The 27814-nt window shown below is 35.4% G+C and overlaps 2 protein-coding genes across 6 annotated transcripts in view; one reads left to right on the forward strand and one right to left on the reverse strand.

The window, feature by feature from the left end:
* Positions 1 to 1999, forward strand: part of LOC129763464 (UNC93-like protein) — a 104162-nt gene extending 102163 nt beyond the window's left edge. For 4 of the 5 annotated variants that reach the window (XM_055762554.1, XM_055762551.1, XM_055762553.1 and 1 more), the window contains exon 9: positions 423 to 1999. In XM_055762554.1, coding sequence (XP_055618529.1) covers positions 423 to 548 — 126 coding nt within the window. In that variant the 3' untranslated portion in view covers positions 549 to 1999. The remainder of the gene's footprint in view (positions 1 to 422) is intronic. The other variant, XM_055762550.1, reaches the window with a different exon arrangement.
* Positions 1 to 27814, reverse strand: part of LOC129763470 (protein stunted-like) — a 418419-nt gene that overhangs the window by 141678 nt on the left and 248927 nt on the right. The window lies entirely within an intron of this gene.

The raw sequence follows: 27814 nt of genomic DNA on the forward strand, positions 1-27814 counted from the left end.
ATGTATTGGCTCATGGAGGAGCGTCAAGGAGGAAGTTGAAGAAAAAATTGAAGACAAAGTTCAACAAAAGGATGTACAAACATCATACAATTCAGAGGCGAAAAACTTTTCCTTGATTTATTTTGTTGTATTGGCACGCTTCAACAACCCATATGAGAAAAACAAGTTAAAAGTGAAAATAAAGGTTTTATTTTCATTTTTTCCCCCAATTTTTCGATAGAGATTATTTTGCAGATTTTTTTGCTAAAAATATAGATATACGGAGTTTTTTTCAGAAAATTTTACAGATTTATAGATATAGATATACAAATTTTTTCAGAAAATTTTACAGAATTAAATGTGGCAACCCTACATGTATAAGTCAGACAGAAAACGGATGAACACTTTATTTATTATTTTCTTATCATTCTATCTTTTTCCAGGAACGCCGACTCAAGAAACTGGACGATACGCCCAAGCAGCAGCACACTCCAGCGGACCGCAAGGAAATCGAGGAGGACGACGAGAAGGACGAGCTGGAGGAGGATATTGTCGTTACCCACCTGTAACATGGTACTGCGCCCGAATACCACAGTTCGTGTGGTGGTTGAATGCTTCCGTTGAAGCATTGTAAAATGATTCCTATTTAGAGTTTACTTAATAATTATTTAATATCTAAAATGATGAGATGCATCGAACAATATTAGCAAATTTGCTTGAATAGTAGTGTGGTAGTAGAGAGAGAGAGAGTGAGAGCCATCTTTCATTTGCAATAGAAGTGTAATCAGATCGCGCGCATAAGAATTTACTTATTCTCAGAAACGAACCGTTGATCAACATCAATCTTCGACAAATTGTTTTAATTTTCATCTCAATCAGCATCGTACAATGCACTGTCACCATTGAAAAAAAAACCTTAGAACCTCTGCAGTTGTACATTGGTAATTTATCAAATGGCACAATCATTCAGATAAAACAGGAATTACCATGTTTCAGAAACCATAAAAGATCTCATCCCTCGTAAACGCACATTTTAGACGTTACTACACACTGTGGCACTGAATCCAAGAAAATGTGAGTCCAGAATGCCAGCGATGTTATTAATAGGAATAATGTAAATATAGTGATACTCTTTGCAACCACAAAGTGTCGTTATTCCTTTTGAATAATTTCTGGTACGCTTCGATGGGCTCTTCACATTTTTCCCAGAAGAAATTCTCATCGACACCCAAACGTTAAATATGATTAAGAGCAATAAAAAAAACGAGATATATTAATTTTTCAATGGGTGTTGAACAGGTTTTTTGTTTGGCTTAAACACAATTTGGAACCTTTCAACATCTTTCGAGAAAATTTATCATTATTTCACCGTTTTATCAACATACTTCATCAGAAATGTTTTCCATAAGAAGATGTTTAGATTGTTGTTTTCTACCAAAGTACAAACGATGTTCATACTTTATCAGTTTGCATTCACGTTCCAAAACATAAAGCATTTGATTTATCCCCAACATCATTAACGATAGCGATCCAGAAAATTAGAAATAGTACTGCCAGTTCGAGAAGAAGGTGTGCTGATCATTACCACGACGATCGCATATTAGTTCAGACGAAGACATATGGCTCATCATGGGACCCAGAAAAGGAAACATTTGATTAAGATTAATGTTCTTACTGGTTTCCTTTGGAATCTTGGAAAGAAATCAAATTATTACATAAATAAATTATAAGCACCTAGGCAGCAAATTGTAGAAGAAGTAGGGTAAATTAATACGTAGTGAAGAAAAATAAATATTGTGATGCTTAAAATTATTGAGGGAGTCCATGTTCAATAGAAAAAGGAGGAACTCCAAGGAGGTGGTTGTTTACTTTCCTCACAAAGCTGCAGTCAATATAACCGCCACCTAAGGGGTTACAGAACCAATCTTAATTAAACGATCCAATCTTGACCGTAAGAGTTCTATTGCAGAGATACGATTCAAGCCATTGAACTTTTTCCAGACGAGAGCGGCTAGATATGTGGCAAACTGTTTTATCTTGAAGAAAGCTAGATCTGCGGTAAGTGCTATCATGGGATTGCAACGCCTTTTCCTCATTCGACCACGGCGGTTTATTTAGAGAGCGATTCGATAGAACACAACCCACTATTGCCAGACGAACAGAAGGGTTGAATGTATGAAGCTCAGTGTTAAAATCCAAGACAGAGGAACAGCCAATTTGACTTAATAAACCGTGAAAGCTTGTTTTTGGTTTTTGCAAAGTTACATTATGTATATATATATATATATATATATATATATATATATATATATATATATATATATATATATATATATATATATATATATATATATATATATATATATATATATATATATATATATATATATATATATATATATATATATATATATATATATATATATATATATATATATATATATATATATATATATATATATATATATATATATATATTAGGCTGTCAAAAAAGTCCTGCGGTATTTTTTTTTAAATTTTCATTTGTTCATAAAATTAGTTACAATCATCTTTTTTAAGTCAAATATGCGCCGTTTTGTTCCATGACTTGTTCCCAACGAGATGCCAACTTCATAATACCCCTGTTATAGAAGCTCGCTTCCTTATTGGCAAAAAACTCGGATAGCCAATTTTCACAGGCCTCTTTTGTGGCTAACTTCTGACTACCTAGCTCGTTCGCCATGGACAAAAACAGGTGGTAGTCACTTGGTGCAAGGTCCGGACTATACGACGGATGCAACGGATGCAAAAGAACCTCCCATCCGAGCTCCCGGAGCTTCTGGCGCGTCACCAAAGAAGTGTGTGGCCTGGCGTTGTCCTGATGGAAGACAAAGCGGCCTCTGTTTATCAAAGATTCTTCATGAGTGCTACCTTCAAGCGGTCCAGTTGTTGGCAGTACAGGTCCGAATTGAGTTTTTGGCCATAGGGAAGCAGCTCATAATAGATTATTCCTTGACAATCCCACCAAACACACAGCAGAACCTTCCTGGCCGTTAATGAGGGCTTGGCCACCGTCTGAGCTGCTTCAGCGGGCTTCGACCACGACCGTTTGCGCTTCACGTTGTCGTAAGTGACCCACTTTTCATCGCCAGTCACCATCCGCTTCAGAAACGGGTCGATTTGGTTGCGATTCAGCAGCGAGCGACATGCGTCGATACGGTCAAAGATGTTTTTTTGCATCAACGTGTGTGGCACTCATACATCGAGCTTCTTTGTGAATCCAAGATTCTTCAAATGGTTAATAACGGTTTGATGACTTATCCCCAGCTCTTGGTCGATGCTACGGCTGCTACTATGCCGGTCTTTCTCGGCTAATTCAGCGATTTTGTCGCAATTTTCGACGACAGGCCTTCCGGAGCGTGGCGCATCTTCGACGACCTCTACACCAGAACGAAAACGTTGAAACCATCGTTGTGCGGTGGAAATGGAAACTGTATCGGGTCCATAAAGTGCACAAATTTTATTGGCAGTTTGAGATGCATTTTTGCCTTTGTCATAGTAGTACTGTAAAATATGTCGGATTTTCTTTTTATTTTGCTCCATATTTGCGACACTATAACTCACGAACGATTTAACCAAACAAAACACTGTCAAGGACTATATTATAGCGCGCAAAAATACCTTTCCAACAAGCTTTATGACTCGATACAATGAATACAACTAGAACTACGCGCTTACAACGACACCTCGCGGAAATACCGCTTAGGCCTTTATATATATATATATATATGTATATATATATATATATATATATATATATATATATATATATATATATATATATATATCGCATGGAAAACTGAGGTTCGAGTGGGTAAAAAAGTTAAACCGCTTCTTCAACACTTAAAGTTAATGCAGTTTGTCGCACCGTTTCCGAAATAAATGTCGGATGAAAAAAAACTCTGTTTGAAAAATCTAATTCCCCTTGCTCAACGATTAACTTTCCCAGCCATTGAGAGAAGATACGTTTTTGTAATGGATTCGCCGAAAACATCGAAGACTGGCCCGAAGTTACATCGCAATGTCGTACGTCGCTGTGTGACTTGATTACCACATACAGGGTGTTCAATAAGTTCGAATACAACTTTTCATCGTTGTGTAGGTGCGCACCATGTGCATTCTGTGTAATGGTATTGGTGTTAGCTTCAGCGTCATATATAGGCTAACCCACGCGCACTGTGTCGATCACGGCTTACAGAGACAAGGCTAGTTCTTTAGCGAGTAAACATTTTTTTTGATGACGTCATCTGATTCGTCAGTGTAAACAGCCGCCAGTTGTATTTTGTTTTCCGACTTACGCGTAAATGTTCCTGGAATGAAAAATCGAAAATGGTTCAATGCGCTGTGAGCGGGTGTATAAATTATGAAAATGACATTATCGGACCAAAAAAGAGATTCTTTCGCTTTCCGAAAAACCGAGAATTATGTTCTTTGTGGATAAATGTTTGCGAAGCCAACAGTGATTTGAACGTAGCCAAGGCGAGGGTATGCTCCGATCACTTTTTAGATGAGGACTACCGATTGAAGGATATTCTACTAAACATCGTATGGAGCAAACGAATGCTGCGGGAAGATGCGGTTCCAAGCCAATTATTGCCTGCGGGAAACAATTTTGTTGTCAGGTAAGGGAATTTCAAAATGTTCCTCCTTGTTGGTGTTCATCAAAGTAAATCCTTTTTCAGGAATGTTCCTCGTTTCCAAGATGCATCTGTCCAAACAGATATTCAATCGGGGCAAGATTCAAAAGATATAATTACGTTTTTAAAAAATTATCAAAATTATATTATTTTACATCAGAACCAAATTGGAACTGGCCTACCGGAGGAAGATTGAAGCTCTTCAAAAAGAGCTTCGATTGGAATGCAAAAAGAATAATCAATATGTTGCTGAGTCAAGGAAACATAGAGAAAGGATATCCTCTACCAGCAATTTCCACATTGCGGAAATGGTCCGGAAAATTTGATTTGTCACCTGGAATACTTACGCCTGTACTGAAACTCTTGAAGTCAGCCCCATACGATGAAAAAGAGCGTGTGTGTGTATTGTCCTTCGACGAAATGAAAGTACGAATGGTGTACGAGTATAACCGACGTACAGACAAAGTACTAAAGCCATCGAAATACGTTCAGGTAGCGATGATTCGAGGACTTTATAAAAACTGGAAGCAAGTTATCTACTTCGATTTTGACAGTGCGATGACCGCAACCCTTGTGAAACAAATCGTTGAAGCCTTGGATAGCATCAACTTTACTGTTGTGGCCATGGTTTGTGATATGGGTCCAACAAATATGGGTCTATGGAGAGAGTTGACAATCACTACCGAAAAACCCTACTTCAAAACTAACGATGATCACAAGGTGTTTGTCTTTGCAGACACACCTCAGCTGATCAAGTTAGTGAGGAATCATTTTTTGGACACTGGCTTTATGCTTGACGGTCAGACGTACGTCAATTCTAGACCTATTGTAGATCTCATGAATCTTGAACAGCATGACTTGAAAATTTGTCACAAAATTACAAGCACGCATTTGGACGTAAAAGATGCTGGCCGACAGAAAGTCAAATATGCTACCCAACTATTTTCAAACACGGTTGCCCAAGCGATCAAAAGGGGAGTTTGTCTTGGTGTACTGAACTCCCCAAATGCATGCGAAACTAGTGAGTTCGTGAAAGTAATTAATGATTGGTTCGACATGTTTAACATGTCAACAACAATTCCAGGGAGAGGATGGTTGCATTCAGCATGTCGAATGAAACTCACATGGCCATCCTGGCCAAAACAACCCAAGTCATGGAAAACATGAGAGTTCCTAATAAAAGAATGATTCTTCCTTTTCAAAAAGGTATCCTAATTAACAATGCAGCAATCGTCCAACTGGCTGAATATTTGGAAACTACATACGGCAACAAGTATATTCTGACGAGGAGACTCCAGCAAGATGATTTAGAACGTCTGTTTGGAACTATTCGTTCCAAAGGTGGCTTGCATGACCATCCTACAGCAATGGAATTCATGCATCGGTTGAGATTGTATATCCTAGGTAATAAAAATCGTATTATCTGCAATTTTCTTTGCATTACATTGTTCGTTTCATCTTTATAGGCCGTTCCAACTGCACTCAGCAGGTCAGCGAGTGGAGTAACGTAGAAGAAGGGGTAGAAGAAGTGGAAGACGTCCTGTTGACGGCCGAGATTTTGGCCGGTATTGTGGGAGAAGATATGTAAGACCCTGATGAAACCAGTTTTAACCAAGTCGAATTAGATGATTTTGATACTAGCGGGATCGAAGACGAGTTGGATGATAATCTATTAATGACAGAGTTCGAAGAGAATGTCATTGAATATACCGCTGGATATATTATTCGAAAACTTCATCTGACCGATAAATATTCTGGAAGTTCGACGGACTTCACTTGGGTGGATCTTTTATCCGAGGGTGGACTCACCAAGCCAAGCCAGGAATTTAAAAATCAAATACTGCGATTGGAAAACTGCTTTGTTGCCGTGCATGGTGTTCAACTGAATTGTAGCGAGAAAGCCATAAATAAATGTGTTGAAGTATCCCAAGCAATCGACCTCCCGGAAAAAGGCAAAGGGCTCTTTTTTAGGACCCGCTTGTATAATAGAATTAAGTCCTTAAACAAAGCCCGTGCTGAATAGGGGAAAAAGAAGAAAAGGAAGCTAAACAAAACAGTTACATGATTGTTATATTTTATACGTTTTCTTTCATTAATAAACTAACATAGATAAAGAAGTCATCTTTTGAACGCTCATTTCCGAAATCTATGTTGGTGCCTTACCTTCAAGAATATATTTCTGCGGTTTTCTCAGCATTTCACATTGCTAAGGATTTATTATACTTTAAGTATCTTCTGTTTGTTGTTGGGCATGCTCGCATAGTATTCCTGCAGTTTGATTACACTCTAGGATGGATCTTTGTAAGCCGTTTCGTGTATTATTTCCTCCTTCAAAGCACAGTTCGACAAAATGTTCAGTACACTGAACATTGAGCTATCAACTAGCGTTGATAGTACTGTTTGTTGATCCTATCCGATCACCGGATAGTTTCCGTCTTCGTCAATATTCTTGCGTAGTTCCTGTTATTGTGTTACACTAGTAGGGATTCGCAATTTCACTAAGCGTTTCAGAAGATAGGCCGCTTTTGTTTAACATCTTTTTTCCTGGACACATCCTTTAGCTGGAACGGATTTTCGATTTAGACAGGAGAAGTTTAGAAGAATCGGTCAACACTGTAAATGTCAGAAAGCGGTACTATATTTACCTATTTGCCTTGGTTTTCAGCATTTGACATATTATTTCTCGTTAATCGTCGCTAAATTTTATCAAATTATTCATGGTGTTAAATAGAATCAACTATATTATCAACGCACAAACTTACAAAGCACGAAAAATAAAAAATAAGAACACATTGTTTACTTCAACGACTCAGATGACGTCACTAAAAAATGACTGATCCGGAGTAGTTAGCCTTGTCTCTGTAAGCCGTGGTGTCGATTTGCTGTCATCTATTGTTTGTTTACCGCGCACGATGAAGGAGTGCCGCGACGTTGTAGTAAATATGTTCGCGAGATGTGAGCGACTCGGCGACATATTCCGGCGGTTGAAATCCCAAGGGGTGAAGCAGAATTTCATCTATACCGCCATCCGCCGGTACCGGGTGACTGGCTCGACCAAGGATTATGCGAGATCCGGGTCGGGATTACGCCGAGAACGCCATCAGCCATCAAGGCGGTGAGGGAGTGGGTTCGTCGAAAAATGAGCCGTTCGATCCGGAAGACCGCAGCTGACCTGGATGTGTCGATTAGGACTGCCCACGCCATCATGACAACTGGGATACAAGCCGTACAAGAAACGCATGGTTCATGGATGAGACTTTGTGCCCTCCCAGCTCCCCGGATCTTAATTCTCTGGAATTTAATGTATGGTCGTACATGACTTGTGTGAAGTTAGCGGCCAAAATCCAGCGGCTAAAATCGCATACAAGTCATATGTTGGATGCAACATGCGATAATTTAGTTTTTCGTTATTAATTATTTTAATAATTATAAATTGAACATTCATCGAATAAATAACGTTGGATATATACTCAATCGAAAGAGAAATATGTTATCTATATTCTAGCATGATTTAACCCATCATCAAAGTATCAGAAGGAAGTTATACATCAAAACGAGCACATGAGTCAATAATTTGAGGAGTACCAATTTCGGAAAATCAAAAAAAGTTGTTCGAAACACCCAAAAACACATTCTTGAAACAATGTTCATTCGATAGAGAAATATTTTACCTATCTTCCGGCCCCTACTTTCATTGATCGGAAAAGGGTCTGAGGAAAGTTATAGGCCTAGTTGTATGGGGGAAATTAATTAATTCAAACAACATTGAAAAAAAGTTATTAGAAAGGACCCAATACACATTTTCGAAATAATATTCATTCGATAGAGAACATTTTTATCTATCTTTAGCCACATTTTCATTGATCGGAAAAGGGTCTGAGAAAAGTTATAGGCCAAAACGTGTACGAGTCATATGGGAGAAAATATAATTTGAGAAAATGCGTACAAGTTGTATGGGTGAAGGGAATTATGTTAAAGAAAATGTAAAAAAGTTATTTGAAGGCCCAATTACACATTTTTGAGATAGTACTCATTCGATAGAGAATATTTTTATCTATCTTCAACCATATTTTCATTGATCGGAAAAGGGTCTGAGAAATGTTATATGCCAAAATGTGTACAAGTTGTATGGGGGAAATTAATTAATTCAAACAACATTGAAAAAAGTTATTAGAAAAGACCTAATACACATTTTCGAGATAATATTCATTCGATAGAGAACATTTTTATCTATCTTTAGCCACATTTTCATTGATCGGAAAAGGATCTGAGAAAAGTTATAGGCCAAAACGTGTACAAGATGTATGGGGGAAATTAATTAATTTAAAGAACAATGAAAAAAAGTTATTAGAAAGGACCCAATACACATGTTTGAGATAATATTCATTCGATAGAGAACATTTTTGTCTATCTTTAGCCACATTTTCATTGATCGGAAAAGGATCTGAGAAATATTATAGGCCAAAACGTGTACAAGTTGTATGGGGGAAATTCATTAATTTAAAGAACATTGAAAAAAAGGTAATAAAAAGGACCCAATACACATGTTTGAGATAATACTCATTCGATAAAGAACATTTTTATCTATTTTTAGTCACATTTTCATTTATCGGAAAAGGGTTCGAGAAAAGTTATAGGCCAAACCGTGTACAAGTCATATGGGAGAAAAAATAATTTGAGAAAATGCGTACAAGTTGTATGGGTGAAGGGAATTATTTTAAAGAAAATGTAAAAAAGTTATTTGAAGGCCCAATTACACATTTTTGAGATAGTACCCATTCGATAGAGAATATTTTTATCTATCTTCAACCATATTTTCATTGATCGGAAAAGGGTCTGAGAAATGTTATATGCCAAAATGTGTACAAGTTGTATGGGGGAAATTAATTAATTCAAACAACATTGAAAAAAGTTATTAGAAAGGACCCAATACACATGTTTGAGATAATATTCATTCGATGGAGAACATTTTTATCTATCTTTAGCCACATTTTCATTGATCGGAAAAGGATCTGAGAAAAGTTATAGGCCAAAACGTGTAGAAGTTGTATGGGGGAAATTAATTAATTTAAAGAACATTGAAAAAAAGTTATTAGAAAGGACCCAATACACATTTTTGAGATAGTACTCATTCGATAGAGAATATTTTTATCTATCTTCAACCATATTTTCATTGATCGGAAAAGGGTCTGAGAAATATTATATGCCAAAATGTGTACAATTTATATGGGGGAAATTAATTAATTCAAGCAACATTGAAAAAAGTTATTAGAAAAGACCCAATACACATTTTCGAGATAATATTCATTCGATAGAGAACATTTTTATCTATCTTTAGCCACATTTTCATTGATCGGAAAAGGGTCTGAGAAAAGTTATAGGCCAAAATGTGTACAATAATCAATTTAAGAATATCAGAAAAGTTATTCAGAAGTTAAGGGAGATACCGTGTTAGTAGTCGTAATCCTACAAGCCGAGGAGGATCAAAGAAAGTAGCCATTCCATGCTAAATCGATATAGTAGATCAGATTCTCAGATTTTCGAGAAAAATTGTAGTTTTGTTCCTTATCATAAAATATGAAACCCGTATTTTCCTATTTTTTCATCAGGGTGCCCATTTCCATTTTTGGGTGGTTCAAAAAAATCCAGTTTTAACCATTTTTTCCAAAAATTACTTTTTTCAAAAATTCATAACTTTTGAAATAATATTTAAAATATTGCATTTGCAAAAAATGGAACTTTGTTTTCATAATTATTGATTGTATTTGTTTTTTTTATAGTTGATATTGTTTCGGGACCACAGACGATATATATTTTTTTAAATATTTTTTCTTGAAAGTTGAGCTTTTATATAACATATTCGAAAATCAGAAAGGTAGTGTATTTCGGTTTTGAGTTATGATTTTTCATAGTTGAGATTCATTGATAGTGATAGCTTAGTGGACAGATATGAAAAATCCATTTTTCTTGCAAGTGTAATATTTTTTTCAAAAAAGGTTAGCTCATTGGCTTCTGTTTGAAATGTCGATCATCGGAATTGGTCCAATAGTTCAGAAGATATTAATTTTTGAAAAAAAGGCATTTTGGAAAAAAGGGTATTTGATTTTTCGGACCATCGGTTAACTTTCCTAATATAATAACACATCTCACATCTCTTTTTGGACATACTATGTAAAAAAACCTCAGCTTTTGGTCCCGAGACTATGTAATATAAAAAAACGAATACGATCAATAATTATGAAAACATTTGCAAGTGTAAGTAGATAATTAGCTTTAATTTGATATGTCGATCATTTGAATCGATTCTGTGATTAGAAAGTTATGAATTTTTAAAAAATAGTCAATCTTGGAAAAAAGAGGAAAAATAGATTTTTCGGACAACCCTGCAATGGAATTTTTTTTTTTTTATCCAAAATATATATTTTATTAAGACTCATATGGCGTCAGCCTAACGGGGCCGGGAGTTCAATATTTTGACAATGTTTGCTTAGACTATGTTAGTAATATGTAACCGATTACTCGCGGTTGACTCGAGGTTAGTATTACAAGTGTTCTCATAATTGGTATGTCGCAGTCTTCGATGCTCTGTACGTGTGCCCGACACGGGATACTTCCTATTGGGATGCAGCTGACCATTAATCAGCAACGCCCCCCTAGTCTGTACCCCATATCTAGCGTGGTGCGTCTTTCTCGACTCGAGGAATCCAGGATAGAATGGTCATTAGCCGGCGCAATCATCAGCTCATGTAGATTTGTCATGAGCGGTACAACCTTTGGCTCTTGTTGAATGATCAGTGGACTGCACAACCTTTGGCCCGTGTATCTGTAAAGAGTGTGTGTATGTATTGCCGCGACTAAGTAAAAGTTTATAGATCGGATAGGAGGGATATGAAACAGGGACACAACGAAGGATGCAATGGAAATGGTTATCTTAATTTTAAAAAAATGAAAAATATGGGTCTATTGTTTTGCGAAAAAGAACAAAACTACCACTTTTCACTAAAATCTAAGACCCACTTTATCAGTTTGGCATGGAATGGCTCTATAAATAAGTATAAACTTTATTCTTTTTACGCGATTTTTTTCCGTGATTTTATCTACGCTATTCTCTCGAAATTCGCGATTTTCTTGAAAATACGTGATCTGACGAGCGCGCGCCGGTGAAGGGGCATTCTGTTATTATGCCTTTTTTTTGCGCACACGCATCAGTCGCGTAAATAAAATCAGTGTAATAAAATTTTACAGATTTGAATTTTACAGAACATATCATAAACACAGACACATAAAAATCATGAACGTATATTATTATTTTCGCTTAGAGTAGATATAATATTTAATAGTGCACCAAGTTTCCTACAAAGAATCTCAATGTTTTTTAAAAAAACATAATAATGCAATTTGTTTGGATATGTGTGTGTTTCCATTTTGGATTTGGAATTTTGAGTGAACGAAGAATATCAATTAATTATTTTCATTCAAGATTGAAAAAACATTATAACCGACTTCAAGGAAGCTAAGCCGAGAGAGGGAGACTTACTTCACTACACATTAAATCGACACGCTCACTAATTAAAGCGTGTGTCACATCAAATTGCATCACGGAAAAAACGCTGTAGAAATTTAATTTTTAGGAATTATATCTTCAGCTTTCGCTTATAATCAGATAAGAGTGTATATATCACGTTGGCCATGCTTCACTGTCAATTTTTCGTAAATTTGGAAAAATGTCGTCGAACGAAAAAGAGCCTCGTGAATTAATCGTGCGCACTCATTTCGAGAATCCGGAGTTGTCACATCGGGACATCGGTAAGATGCTGGGAATCGTCCAATCCATGGTCAGCAGAGTACTAAAACGATACTTCGAGAACCTAACCATCGACCGGAAGGTGAAGAACGGCAAAAATGGATGCTCCGTCAGTGAAAAAGATCACAAGCGCGTAGTTAAGCAGTTTAGACGTGATCCGAGAAGTTCGGTCCGGGATGTCGCCAATAAGCTGAATTTGTCAAGTTCATTCGTCCAGCGGACCAAGCAGCGGGAGGGCCTGCGTACATACAAGGTTCAGAAGGCTCCTAACCGCGACGAAAGGCAAAACATGGTGGGGAAGACGCGAGCCCGGAAGCTGTACACCGAAATGCTGACGAAGCCGCATTGCCTAGAAATGAAATCCCCAACGCGCCGGAGCTTCGCCCAATAGAGAAATATTGGGCGATTATGAAGCAGGCCCTCCGGAAGAACCCAAAGGTTGTCAAATCGGAGGCGGACTTCAAGAGAAAATGGATTTCTGTTAAAAAAAAAAACTACAACCTGACGTTGTACAAAACCTTATGGACGGGGTAAAGAGGAAGGTGCGAGCATACGGGCTTGGGCTCGAAGTATGAATAAAAAGAAAATGCCAAAAGTTGTTTAATAGTTTTTATTTTACTGTCTAAAATTTTCAAAAGGATCGGTCTACTGGGCGAATTTCTACAGCGTTATTTCCGTGATGCAATTTGATGTGACACACCCTCTATACAATCTAACATTGGGGTTTGATGGAGCAGTGCGTTGTCACCATTTAAAGAAATAATACAAATTACAAGTTCTGATCACTCCCGTATGTTAAAGGTGATTTCGCATGTTGCAGCATAAAATTGTATTTGGGCAAAGACAAAACTACATAAAGAACGCAAACTAACCTCGTATGAGCGCATCTTTAAACGCCTGGATAGGGAAGTCGTTTCGTCTAGGAGAAGGTCTAAATAACCATATTGCAACATTTTTAGATCCGATGTTCTATGGAAGATCTCCAAACGGAGACAGCCTGACAAAAAATCTAAATGGATAATACAGAAATATTTTGCTACGAATCTTTTAAGAGTAACAGCTCATTGCCGTCTTCAACACCTGTTAAGCGGAAAGAGAAAGAATCATACGTAAATGCGAAGCTCACGACACGTTTTGGGACTGTTTCAACGAAGTGGCAAAGGAAAACAATAGTTAACTAGTTCATCTTTAAGCTCTTTGCAGTAATATTTATTACTGTTGAAAATTTATTATTCTTTCATCATAATATACAACTAGTTTATTGTTGAGTACTGATAATATATTAAGGATTCTAGGATTCTAGGATTCTAGGATTAAGGATCTAGAATTCTAGGACTCGAGTTTCTTAACAAAGAAAACAAAGAATATTTTCACCATCAATTATTTCATTAATTCTTTATTTATCTTCTGACAATACAACGAGAACTAAACGGGAAATTCGAAATTAAAGTAGTTACAAGCTGGTGTTGTGAGGGGGTTTAAAAATAAGTTATGCCATGGCGAACGCGATTTCAGTCTTTCTGCTTATCTTAAACATAAAAATCGAAATAATTATGAATCAGTAAAGATTCCGCTATCGTATGAACCTCGGACAAATAAAAAAATTCAGTTTTGACCAAATGGTGGCCCTTTGATAAAATAATTTGCATTTTTGAACGTTTTTACAATTTTTTTTTTCGAAAATAATAAAATAAAAAAAATTTAATTTTTCTTTGGTTTATGCGATAGAGGGATGCATAAATAATTATTTACATCACACATTCACATTCATTTGCAATTGATCGATTCTGTAGAACTTGAGATATCGTGTACGTCTGTTTAAAAAAATAAAACGTGCTTCAAGTTTGGAGTCATGGCCCTACTAGATTATATACCTCATCAATAAAATGGCTATTACTCGATAAATAACGGGATTTGCAAAAAAACTAACTAAACTTCAAAAATAACAGATATTTTTTATATTTTTCAAATTTCCAGACTAGAATACCCTCTTGATACATTAAATTCTTTTATGAAGTATTGTTGAATTTCCTCCTCCCTCACGGACTTGGAACCGTCAGCATATAATTTTTATTAAAAGGCTGGCGGAGTTGAATCCAACTGATGCTTATAAAAAAGTTATATAAAAATTGTTGAATCCCACTTCTTGTATGGTAGAAAAAAATATTTCATTTGAATATAAAATTGTTTGTCATTTTTATTTACTTCCTGAAATCGTACTTGATTCCAACACACATTACGCAAGAAAATTGTGTGGAATTTTTAAGTAATATTTTATCCCTGATGCAATTCACATGCCACACCCTGTTGCATTTATTACACTTTGCCAAATTCACTGTTCCCGAAAACGATGTGTCATTCTCGGTTACTTCGCAGCCCGGACACATCTTTTCAACATTATTGGAATTTAAAATAATGTTTTTCAAAATTCTCATCCGCTCATATTTTGGATCGAATGAAGTACTTAAAAGATTTTGATTGGTGAGATACATCTCAATATTATAAAAAACATGAACTCCACAGTTTACTCCATCTGGTTGAAAATTGCATTTCATATCAATGGGAGTGAATTTATTTAAAATATTTAAAAATTTGAAATTTCACGATTCCTGGTGTATTTGTATTTTAGATTAGTTTTGATAATGTTGAACATTTGATCCGACCTATACACATGTTTAGAATCTATGAAGATAAATGTTTTTTCCTTTAAATTGATAAGGGCTAAAGTGAAATGAGCCTTAAATAACATAGGTAAAACTGAAAATTCAGCATTATTTATATTCAAACAAACATTCTCTAGAATATTAAGATCGACTGGAGAAAGCCCAAATAACATTGGAGTTTGGTCGCAGAATATTCTATGAGCATTACGAGCAATGGAACATATTATGTTCTCTATGTAAAAATCTACAAGAAAATTCGTTAAATAACTGTTCCATCCACATTCGAAAAGTGTCTTGAGATCACCCTATTGTAAGGTAGATTCTCTGTAGATTAATTTTATGCCGTCACATTTTTCGGTTCTTGGAACAGTATAATAATCTACATCCTTCAGCAAACCGTTCGGCAAGAGTTTCCCAAATTCTTCGGAGACAGATTCATCTATTCTACAATAAGACGAATCTTGTTTAACAGAATTCAAATTTAATTCATTATTTAAATTGTCAGGCTTCACAGCTTGGACGCCTTCTTCAACAAGGTTTTGCTTTCCGTTATAAATTTTATATTTTCCCCACCATTTAGAAATACATTCCAATGAATCTAATTTTTTATCACAAAACGGAAGCTTTCTTCTACTCTTGCCTTTCTTTAATTTTTCTTTTTCTCTGTACAATTCTGAAATACGCATTTTACTAAGAGGAGTTTGCTTCATCAGGCTGGAGTAACGAATGATTCAGAATTTGACAGTTTTCGTTTTCGGGAAGTTTTATTCAAAAAAGGTGTTGCATCAGGTCGTTCAAAATTCTTCATTTTTGTATTTCGCGTATTTGGTACTCGCAATTTGAATCTCTTGACAATCGTATTTACATTATTTTCATGAGTATGTAAAATATAATCATCGATTCTCACCCGATCTTGATTGCCAATAAAGGTGCAATTTTTAATATCACATTTTATGTCCTTGTGATATTCTTCAATAGTCCCATTATTTGATCGATTGAATCATTGCTTCAATTCAACGTTCTGCGTTTCTGGATAATAAAGGGGTCCAGAAAGGTAAATATGTAATATATTTTTTCAAAAATGTCACCCACTTCTTCATTCACCACAGATTTGAAATCAATCAATCCTCGTTGATAAAAAGGACTTGACTGATAAATTGTCTTGAAATCATCACAATTTTCTGTACCAAAAACGTTACTTACAGTGCAAGATTCTGTATCACTAGGTATTGATACATCTTCTTTTAATAAATTTAAATATTTTGACAAATATGAATCTAATTTGGTATTTGTCTTTTTAGTCAATAAATATGTGAAAAATAATTTTAAAATATCGTAAATCGTGTCTGCGTATCTTATATTGAACAAAGATGCAAACACAATTTTACAAAAATTTGTTATTCGGATGATATTTTTCAGGTATGAATTTGTCTACATCCCTATAAAACATTTTCGTCAAATGAGAGCTACACAACTTGATAACAACAAAATCTAATTTTTGATTCAAGTTTTTGTCAAGAACCCACGCTTCACAAGCTTTGAGATACTGCATTATGGACATTCCATTAAAAGATGTCATAAGAGCATTTATCTCAGCTAGCGAAAAATCTGTTGTGACAGGTCGAAAAATAGAAGGGAGACTTTTTTTCGTGTTATTGACTATAAATTGTTTTATGAAACCCAAATTAGTCTTAATATTCCAGGTGTAGTGATTTTCAGTAAAAAAATTTAATTTATCATTTTTAATTCATCACGAGGACAAATTTGAACACGTGCAATTAAACTATACAGAAGCATACTCTTACCGGATATAGAATACCACTGAATACCAGTGGAAGTCAATGAAAGTCAATTGGACCAGATTCTATTGAAATGTTATTGAAAAAATCAAGCTGTGCTTTCGTCATAAGAAGAATATTAATAGGTTTGTATTGCAAAAACATAATTGAAGTCTCAGGCTTGCTCGACAATTCTTCAAGAGCAGAGAAGACATTCTTATCTTCTCGGAGCTTATATCTTGCCTCAGAAGCCATCTTTCTGGCTGTATCATCCGAAATGCAACCTCGAAGATTTCTATCCAAATCGAACAAAGTTTGATTATCATGAAGAGTGTCAATTTGGTTCGAAATGAAATCACGAGTGGTGGTTTTCAAAATTTCTTGTTGTAATTTAATTCTATGTTTTCCCCGAATTTGTGGAGCCAATGGAGTTGGATGATGAATATCATCCATGTCATGCAGAATTTTGAAAGTTATGGCATCATTTTCCAATGGATCAAATGTAGTGATGAACATAAAACGTTTACATGGAAGAAACATGCAACGTGCAAAAACTTTAATCGTTCGTTTGGTTTTTTTCAATGGAACTTAATCTTTTACACCTTTGAAATAAACCTGACATGTATCATTAGGATGTCGGATTCAATCATGGAATGTTGTATATGATTCTTGCTCTTGAAAAGTGTCGAATTTAATTCGCTCTTTATATCCAGTCTTGAACCTAATTAATTTGTTTTCCCCATCCAACAAACATTGGAGTTGCTCTCGTTTCCAAACGAGAGCTTTTCCCGACTCCCAGAAATCTTTCATTTTAAATTCGTTAAATCTATTGTCCCTTTGCGGTAAATTAGTAGAGTTCATATCGTCTACCTTACCAATAGTTGTTTGTACAATTGATTTATTTATCACATTACTTGCATCATTGCGCATTCAATATACTGTTCTGAACCTCATCTAAACTTAACACTTCATCTTGTATATCAGTGCTGCTACTTTCCTCAAAACTGAAAACTTCCTGTTGTGACAATGAACTAGTTGTTTCACAACTTTCAAAGTTACAATTAATGACGCAGTTTGCTCCTGTACTAACAAATTTATTATTTTCGGTTAAAGCAAAAGTTTTATTTGGATTCCTAAAATGTGCGTCATTATAAATTGAATCATCACTATCAATTAATAATGATGAACCTCTAACAGTTGAGAGGGATAATGAAGCCTTGTCAACTAGGTGTATTTCATCACATGAAGGCAATTTAGAAAGATGATGTTTCTCATAATTTTCCACACCCACATTAATAACAGAAGACTTTTTAAATTTTCTGATCAGGGTCAGAATCTTCAAGTGATTGGATTCTGTAAATTTCACCCCCAATACGGTGTACGCTTCGGGATCACGCGTATTCAAATGATTCATCCATAGAGCACCGTATTTCGATTCGAAATGATCTCTGTCTCGATTTTCTTGAAGAACAGTCTGCTTCCTCGACTTAACCATTTTAGCTGAAAAGAAAATATCGCTAAGTAAAACGACACACTTCCTAGTGAATTTAATTTTCGGTATGTGTTCTAAAAATTCAGTTTTTACAACATGTTTTTGTGTAGGGCATTTTCTGCCAGAATATCCTGAAAATATGCGATGTTTTTATCAGTTTTATTGATTGTGATAGAGTATTACACATAAATTTGGACTATGAAACTGAGCTTTTCCACAAAAGGAATGATTTTTTTTATCACGTGTAATTTATTAAAACGACGCAAGCAAGATCTTTATTAAAAAATTATAGTTCGGTAACCTTTGACTGTACACAAAAATAGTCTAGAAACGAGTTGTACTAATATGAGTTTGTTAAAAAAATACACACTTTTTCGGAAAACAAGAAATGAAAATTTGCACCAAATTTTTAATAATTCCATAACCATTATTTTCCTCCTACATTATATTACATAATCGTAATACGTGTGTTCTTAGAATAGTTGATAGAGGCTGGCTGGTTAAGGAAGTTAAAAGTGCTCGCAAACCAAATCACGAACTCTATGGTAAATATTTTATAGGGTACTAAATGAAAAAAATGACTTTTTTTTTGAATCTCTATGATGTTCACTATATAATTCATGATGAAAAATTCACTTCTCATTTTTCACGCCATTCTCAATAACTTCGAGATAAAAATAAGAAAGAAAATACTGAAAATTCATTTTACTATTTACTGTTTTTACTATTTACTATTTACTATGATGTATCGAAAAAAAATTCATCAAAAATTTGAACACCAAGAAAAAATTTGGAAATTTCGCAAAAAAAATCAATTTTAAAATCCGAACTCCTCTAATTTGATTTCAAATGTGTTCTCACGCCTTTTCTAGACATGTATGATTTTTTCTCAGTGTTTTCAAAATTTGGCGCAGCACAAAAAAAATTTTTTTTTTGTTTTCAAATTCTGATTTTTTAGAATTTTGAGATCCAGTACTATTCTAATTTATATTAAAATATGTTCGTATGTGTTTTTCGATAATTATTCTGTAAGTAACACCTACGTTGAGAAGCCAAAATATCCACTGAGAACGTAAGTGCCATCCAGAAGACAGGTGCATTTAAATGAAAACAAAAACATAATTTTTATTTGAATGAATGTGTTTCTAGTTTGGGTTTTTTTTTCAGAATTTCAGAACATTGCACGGTACAATCTCTTGTGATTCTAAATTTGTGATTTTTAAAAATAAAAGAGGAAATTTTTGCATTTTCGGAAGCCTTAAAAAATGTTATGTGGAAAGGATTTTTCGATTTTGCATCTCGTTGAAAAGTTACTGCAAAGACTATGAGGTTACGCCAAGTGAAGTAGCATTTTTGTACGCATCATTTAAACGCGTTTTTTTTTTGAAATCATGTTTTTTCCAGCTGGTGGTACATTTATTTCACAATTTGGCTGAATTTTTTTTCTAGCATGTAGAAATGAATTATCTAAATTTTTACGTAGTCGTTTTTTGTTATCTCAATTATTCAATTTATATGATTTTTTAAATTTAAAATTTTGAATTTTTAGTTGAAAAAAACAGCTATTTTTTTATTCAATGACAATTGACAATTTTTTAATACCGCCACGTGCCCAGCTGTCAACAGTATAATAGTTATTATATCGGCAACAACAAAAAATACATCGTCAAATATACCCTAATCAATTATCAAAATGTTCCAACACCCAACCTATAAGAATTCCAAAAAAATCAAAAATTTATTATTTGGAACCCTATACAATATTTTTCATAGAGCTGGTGATTTGGATTGGTCACTTTTTACCTCCTTATCAAGCCAGACCCTTCGAAAAATTCTACAAAAGTCTTGAGCATTAAACAAAACAAAATATTTAAAAGTTCAAATTTAATCATACCAAATATGAAGGAAAAATGGTTTGAATTTTGAGGTACTTTAAAAATCAGGGTTAATTTCCAATTTAAAAAAAAACATCCAAGAATATCGCCCGAGTACTGTGCAGATAAAATATAATTACACCAAAACATATCTACCAAAAATAGTACTGATCATCTAAACAACAACACTTGCGGTTCGTAACGTATTGTATGTTTAATATAGAGAGATTATTAATTAATTTCAAATCATTTTTCATCGGTAAAATGTCTTCTATTCAGCTATCATATTTTATGCATGGTCTCATCAGATATGGATCCTCGCAAAAATTGAGACGCGCATCGAAATCACATCCAACGTATTGCTAATAGATTTGGATGTTGTTATGATGGTAATGATTTTCAACTGCACCGAAATTAATTACGAAACCAAACATATTGGAAATTTTCCAATACTAAATGTTATTGGAGTGAAGTGGATAAATGTACAGGGCTGAAGTGAATAAAAATACAGGGTGGACTCGATACAGTCTCGGATTTCTTTTCACTGTATATCACAGAAAAAATCGTTTTTTATGCTTATATGTTTCGTTTCTTGAATATAAAAGAAGATTTTTATTTTTGATTCATCCCTTTGAAGTCAGAAAACACCTTTCTCACATGGAAATAATGAATTTATCCGGAATCTCTCAGGGGATGATAAACAATCATATTGTATGAAAAAATCCATCTACGCATATTTTCGAATTTCAACAATGAGAGAGTTATAGAACTTTTTTTTTCTGTTTCGGACTTTGTTGCTTCAAATTCTACATTAAAAAGTACGCTACGTACGGAAGACGATTCTGTTGCTTGCATTTGAAAAATGAGAAATTATAATATAGGATATAGTACTGGAACATTTAAATTTTGGAAGTGAAAAACTTAAAAGTTAGTAATTTTTAATGTGTTATTATTTATGTTATCCTAAATATTTATTCTAAACTTGATTGTTTCTATCAATTGAATTAAAGCTTCTAACAGTTCTACAATTTGTTCTTTGACACCAAACTTCTATCATCCTTAATTTTGTTGAAATATCGATACAAACAATTCCTTGTGAAAATTCAGGCAAAATCTTTAAAAATCACAATTTTCACCCCACTGTACATACAATAACCACTTAAATTTCACTTTAACGTTGAAAGGTTACATTTTTGCTTGAACTAAGTCATATTTTCATTTTTGGAGTCGAGTAGAATTTTGTACTTCTGATACGGTTTGCAGTTAAATGCTCCTCTAATTTAATCTAAACCTTGAAAATTCGTCTAGAATAAACGGTTGAGCATATCGATATGAAACGTTCACAAATGTTTAGGTAATACACTAAGCTACAAAAATTGCCTGCAAACATTAGAACTTACTGCTATATTTGCAGAATAACAGTGGATTTTGTAAAGCACTATAAAAATCCTGGTTTGGCACTTCTATGAAATCGATACAAAAAATTCAAATAAATTTTTTTTCGTCAAAGTAACAAATTATTCTCATGCTGAATTTATTGGAGTTTCAAAACTGCCGTTAGATTTACGATGCGATGTTTTTTATTGAATTATTCATCACCAAAGACAAATACTCAAACTGAAATACCTCTGTGTGGGAAGGTCCTACATGAACGTTCTTGGAATCGAATGAAAGCTGGTTGATAAGGTTAATTGGATTTACTATTGAGTTCGTTAGCAAAAAAACGTGTTAGTCCAGAATATTCTCAAAAACAAAAAAACAAACAAAAATCGATTTTTCATTTATTCTTGATATTGTTGCCAACTACACCTACACATCTCAAGATAAAAATATATACGTAAAATGTTCTAATAACTGGAAGTTGTAACTTTAAAATGATGCGCACCCCATCGATATGCGTTGATTTTTCACGAAGTTACAGTAGGTATGTCAAAAATCTAAAATTATTTTTTCTCCCATATGACTCATACACGTTTTGGCCTATAACTTTTCTCAGACCCTTTTCCGATCAATGAAAATGTGGCTAAATATAGATAAAAATGTTCTCTATCGAATGAATATTATCTCGAAAATGTGTATTGGGTCCTTCCTAATAACTTTTTTTCAATGTTCTTTAAATTAATTAATTTCCCCCATACAACTTGTACACATTTTGGCATATAACATTTCTCAGACCCTTTTCCGATCAATGAAAATATGGTTGAAGATAGATAAAAATATTCTCTATCGAATAAGTACTATCTCAAAAATATGTAATTGGGCCTTCAAATAACTTTTTTACATTTTCTTTAAAATAATTCCCTTCATCCATACAACTTGTACGCATTTTCTCAAATTATTTTTTCTCCCATATGACTCGTACACGTTTTGGCCTATAACTTTTCTCAGACCCTTTTCCGATCAATGAAAATGTGACTAAAGATAGATAAAAATGTTCTTTATCGAATGAGTATTATCTCAAACATGTGTATTGGGTCCTTTCTAATAACTTTTTTTCAATGTTCTTTAAATTAATTAATTTCCCCCATACAACTTGTACACATTTTGGCATATAACGTTTCTCAGACCCTTTTCCGACCAATGAAAAAATGGTTGAAGATAGATAAAAATATTCTCTATCGAATGAGTACTATCTCAAACATGTGTATTGGGTCCTTTCTAATAACTTTTTTCAATGTTGTTTGAATTAATGAATTTCCCCCATACAACTTGGACTATAACTTTCCTCAGACCCTTTTCCGATCAATGAAAGTAGGGGCCGGAAGATAGGTAAAATATTTCTCTATCGAATGAACATTGTTTCAAGAATGTGTTTTTGGGTGTTTCGAACAACTTTTTTTGATTTTCCGAAATTGGTACTCCTCAAATTATTGTCTCATGTGCACGTTTTGATGTATAACTTCCTTCTGATACTTTTATGATGGGTTAAATCTTGCTAGAAGATAGATAACATATTTCTCTTTCGAATGAGTATATAACCAACGTTATTTATTCGATGAATGTTCAATTTATAATTATTAAAATAATTAATAACGAAAAACTAAATTATCGCATGTTGCATCCAACATATGACTTGTATGCGATTTTAGCCGCTGGATTTTGGCCGCTAACTTCACACAAGTTCGTACATGCTGGCCAAGAGGAACGAACATAAAGTGAGCACTATGTAGCAATTCAAGAAGCTCATTTCCAACCTGGGACCGACCTGGGACGAGATGTCGATTAACCAGGTGTGTGCCGCGTGCGATTCTTTTGAGAAATTTCTCTCATACTCATACAGCACACAGCAGGGGTGCTCCCGGCTAATATGTCGTAAAGGTTCGCAATAAACATTGCCTCAATAAAAATTGACGCAGAAAAGAATATTTTGAATATCTCACAGAAGCAGCGCCATTTGTGTAGAAGGTGTTTTGGGCTACGTTCGTCCACTGAACGGTGGGGATTCCTAGAACAACTGGTTTTCCTCAAAGACAACACTCCGTCGCTAAAATGGCTGTCAACACCGCTGGGCAACCGGTCAACTGTGGGATTGGAATTGTCATACGTGGGTCGAATAGACGAGAAGAAATTGGAAAAAAATCATTCATTATCATCAATCATTAAACAATCATCAATCATTAAACGTGGAAAATTTATTACGACTAAGTTTCTTATAATTTATTGTGAAATTGCTGTTGAGCTGCTTAATTTTATGTCCGTTTAAGGGTGATTTACCTGTAAGTAAAGAAGAAAATGAATAATTATTAGTTAACATGAATGAACATTAGTTCAATTTACCATATAGCGAATTCGTTTTTGTCCAGTTTCAACCCAAGTAACTGCTGTGGAAACATTTTTTATTCACTCAGTTTCAACTTAGTTTCGCACTAGGTTCAACCCGAAAGCTGTTGGGTTCGCACTGAGATGTTTTACGGGTTCGCACTCGGGTTCACCAATACAACTATACTGAACTGTCAAGTTCCGTGTACTGTTCAGGAAAATCTAAAGATGAAGACTATGAAAATGGAATACCTGCTACTTTTGCTTTTGTATTATTAGAATCGTGATCCAATTCTGATTCTGATTTTGAAGAGTATGTTCGCGTAGAAGGCATTAACCTTCGTGTGCTTTCATTGGAATTTGGATTTTCATGTGGAATAAACATGCTTTTAAAATGAAAATTTACTTTCACATATCGAATATGTTTTTTATGTGATGAAAAAATTTGTTTCGAAATTGCAAAAACATATTAAACGATAACTGTATCTGATGATGGTTTTATATTATAAGGTAATTACGAGGTATGGCTATTAAATAACGAGACTGCGCACCTGAAGGGCGCCCTAGAGGGGTGGAGGGAAAACGAATAGTGCGTTCGGTAGCTTGAAGTGTCTGCTATAAACGTACGGAAACACGTTTTTGTCACTATAGTGGTTTGCCACTATTCCAGTGCTCGAACATGCCCCGTACTCGCCAGGTCTAGCCTCATGCGACTTTTTTCTATTCCCCAAGATCAAATCCGTGTTGAAAGGTACCCGATTTCAGTCCGTAGAAGAGGCAAAGGAAAAAGCGACGCGGCTTTTGAACGCCATCACAAAAGTATAATTTCAGTGCTGCTTTGAATAATGGAAAAAACGTATGGAAAGGTGTGTGAGGACGCCAAGGGGAGTATATTGAAGAGGAGCATATCGTTGTACCGTAATTTTCAAAATATAACTCTTTTTCGTAACCAGTCTCGTTATTTAATAGCCATATCTCGTATTTGTGGAACAAACAGGATATGCATCGAAAAATGGTTAAGTGAGTGTCTGGACTACATGTGCTAGGTAATCAAACAACATGAAGTAGAAATTTTCATTCAAACTTTTATAATTTTACACTGCACTTGGTCCTTCTGCTCTGGTAGAGAATCATTTACCCCCCAAGCACTAATATCGCCATCAGACGCCGGCACTCTACATCTGTACTTCTGTACAGGTACTGCTATCGTCCGTTCGCGAAACCGCTAGTCCTTCATAAGCTAGTGCAAAATTAGCCAACGCTGAGGCAGGATTGTGTGATTATTAAAGATAGCTGAAACAATTTTTTTCTGTGCTGAGGATATATATAGAATTAGTGCTTTTCTCTGTCCGTTCCCGAACAATCTAAAAAAAGATTATCGGATTTTTCCGGCACAATGGCACAATCGGAAACGAATTTTACTGCAACGCACTGTAGGTTGTGCGTTTTAAGTTCGAAAGAAGACGTCGGAATGGTCGGATGCGACTCTTGTAAACAATGGTATAACTTCAAATGCGTTGGAGAGACAACGAGCTGTCGAACGAGCGAACCAGGTGAAATTCACAACGATTATGCTGAGCAACGCGAAAAGTGTCACGTAGCCAGCAAGGCGCCTAGAAGTATATCCTAAGATGAGGCCATTTCGTTACAAAGTTGGTTAGGGGAGCAGTATATGAAAACAGTACGGAAGAAAGCAGAAGGGGGATTATTTGCCTGTAGCGTGAAAGAGACAGACTGATCACAAGCGACCTTCAGCACTAGCGTATTGTGTTTTGTTTACAAACAAAGTAGTTTTAGCAAGTTGGCCCACCTTAGGATAAACTTCTAGGCGCCTTGGTAGCCAGTAAGCTAGAGAATGGAAAGATATGTAAGGAACAAAAAGTCGACTTGGTACAATGTTCAGAACAGACGTGCATCTCTTCAATAGAAACTATCACAGCTCCCTGGCATTTAGCGGGGCACAACTCACCTTTTCTACTAAACATCGAACATACCTGGAAGTCTCAGTAAACTAATGGGTTTCTTCGGATTGCTGGGAATACTTACTATTCACGGCCGGGTCTTGGTTTAGAACCTGGCTGCGAGTGGGACGAGGAAATAGACGGCCATTCGTGGACGAAATGGAAACAGTGGACGAGTTTATTAGCCGATATTGAGGCAGTTCGAATTCATCGATGTTACATTGAGGACATTGTGTTTTTTTTTTTATCAATTCGTTTATTTTTACAGGCCCAGTTACTTAAGTTTAAAGGAGCCGAATTCTTAAATATAATTTTGAAACTATATATATAAACAATTTTCTTACATCTATGGTTAGTAAGGTGGAAAACCGATTACTCGAGTTTAGGAGGGTGGCATATTTTTAGGAGAAGGATGGGATATAAGGAAATTGTAACAATGTTGATGAACACTCATTTCATAAATCTATTCTTATATCTATAGTGTATTTACATTTCAACTTATTCTACTATTTATAGCAAGGGGACGAATTACCCGCAAAGGAAGAAAAGGAGGGTATAAGGATGTAGGGACAATCACACACGAAGATCTATAGCTTTAAGGAAAACATATATATGGGACATGTAATCAAGGTCTAACCGAGCCAACACATCTCTCACCGGCACATTGGGCTGTCTTCCTCGGGCCCGAAGGGAGTTTTCTAAATTCGATCTGGCGACCAGATACACCTCGCACGACCAAACAATGTGCTCTATGTCGTGATAACCTTGGCCACAAACGCAGAGATTGCTGCTGGCAAGATTGAAACGAAAGAGTAGTGCATCTAAAGAACAGTGATTGGACATGAGTCGGGAGAAGGTCCGAATAAAGTCCCGACTCAAGTCCAGTCTTTTGAACCACGGTTTGAGGCTAACCTTAGGAATAATCGAGTGAAACCACCGGCCCAATTCATCTTCGTTCCATTTGCGTTGCCAGTTAGCGATGGTATTTTTACGGACTAAAGAAAAAAATTCATTGAAGGCGATTTGACGCTGGTAAATGTCGCCTTCAATCGCACCTACCTTTGCTAATGAGTCAGCCCTCTCATTACCCGTAATGGAGCAATGTGAAGGGACCCAGATAAAGGTAATGACATAACAGCGTCTGGATAAAGCACTCAAAATTTCTCGTATTCTCTCAAGGAAGTACGGCGAGTGCTTTTCCGGCCTCACTGAACGGATAGCTTCGACAGAGCTAAGACTATCCGTTACAATGTAATAGTGTTCAACAGGTCGTGAGGCGACGCTGTCCAGCGCCCAATGAATTGCTGCCAATTCAGCAATATACACTGAGCAAGGATTCTGAAGACTGTGTGAGGTGCTAAAAAATTCGTTGAACACTCCAAATCCTGTGGACTCGTTTATAGTGGACCCATCAGTAAAGTACATATTATCACAATTGATCCCCCCATACTTTTCATCGAAGATCGTTGGAGTAATCTGAATATCCATGGATATCTTGCTTCATGGACAGATCAAAATGCACAGAGGAATTGATGTAGTCAGGGAAACAAACACGGTTGGGAATATACGAAGAAGGATCAACCTGCATGGAGATGAATTCATGATATGAACTCATGAATCCGGAGTGAAAATTTAGCTCGATCAGCTGCTCAAAATTTCCGATCACCAATGGGTTCATAACCTTACACCGGATGAGGAACCGAAGAGATAATAAATTGAAGCGATCTTTTAGTGGGAGTACGCCTGCCAAAACCTCGAGGCTCATGGTATGCGTTGAGGGCATAATTCCCAACGCAATACGGAGACAAAGATACTGAATTCGCTCGAG

Source organism: Toxorhynchites rutilus, chromosome 1, assembly GCF_029784135.1.
Source record: "Toxorhynchites rutilus septentrionalis strain SRP chromosome 1, ASM2978413v1, whole genome shotgun sequence".
In the NCBI taxonomy this organism is placed as follows: Eukaryota; Metazoa; Arthropoda; class Insecta; order Diptera; family Culicidae; genus Toxorhynchites; species Toxorhynchites rutilus.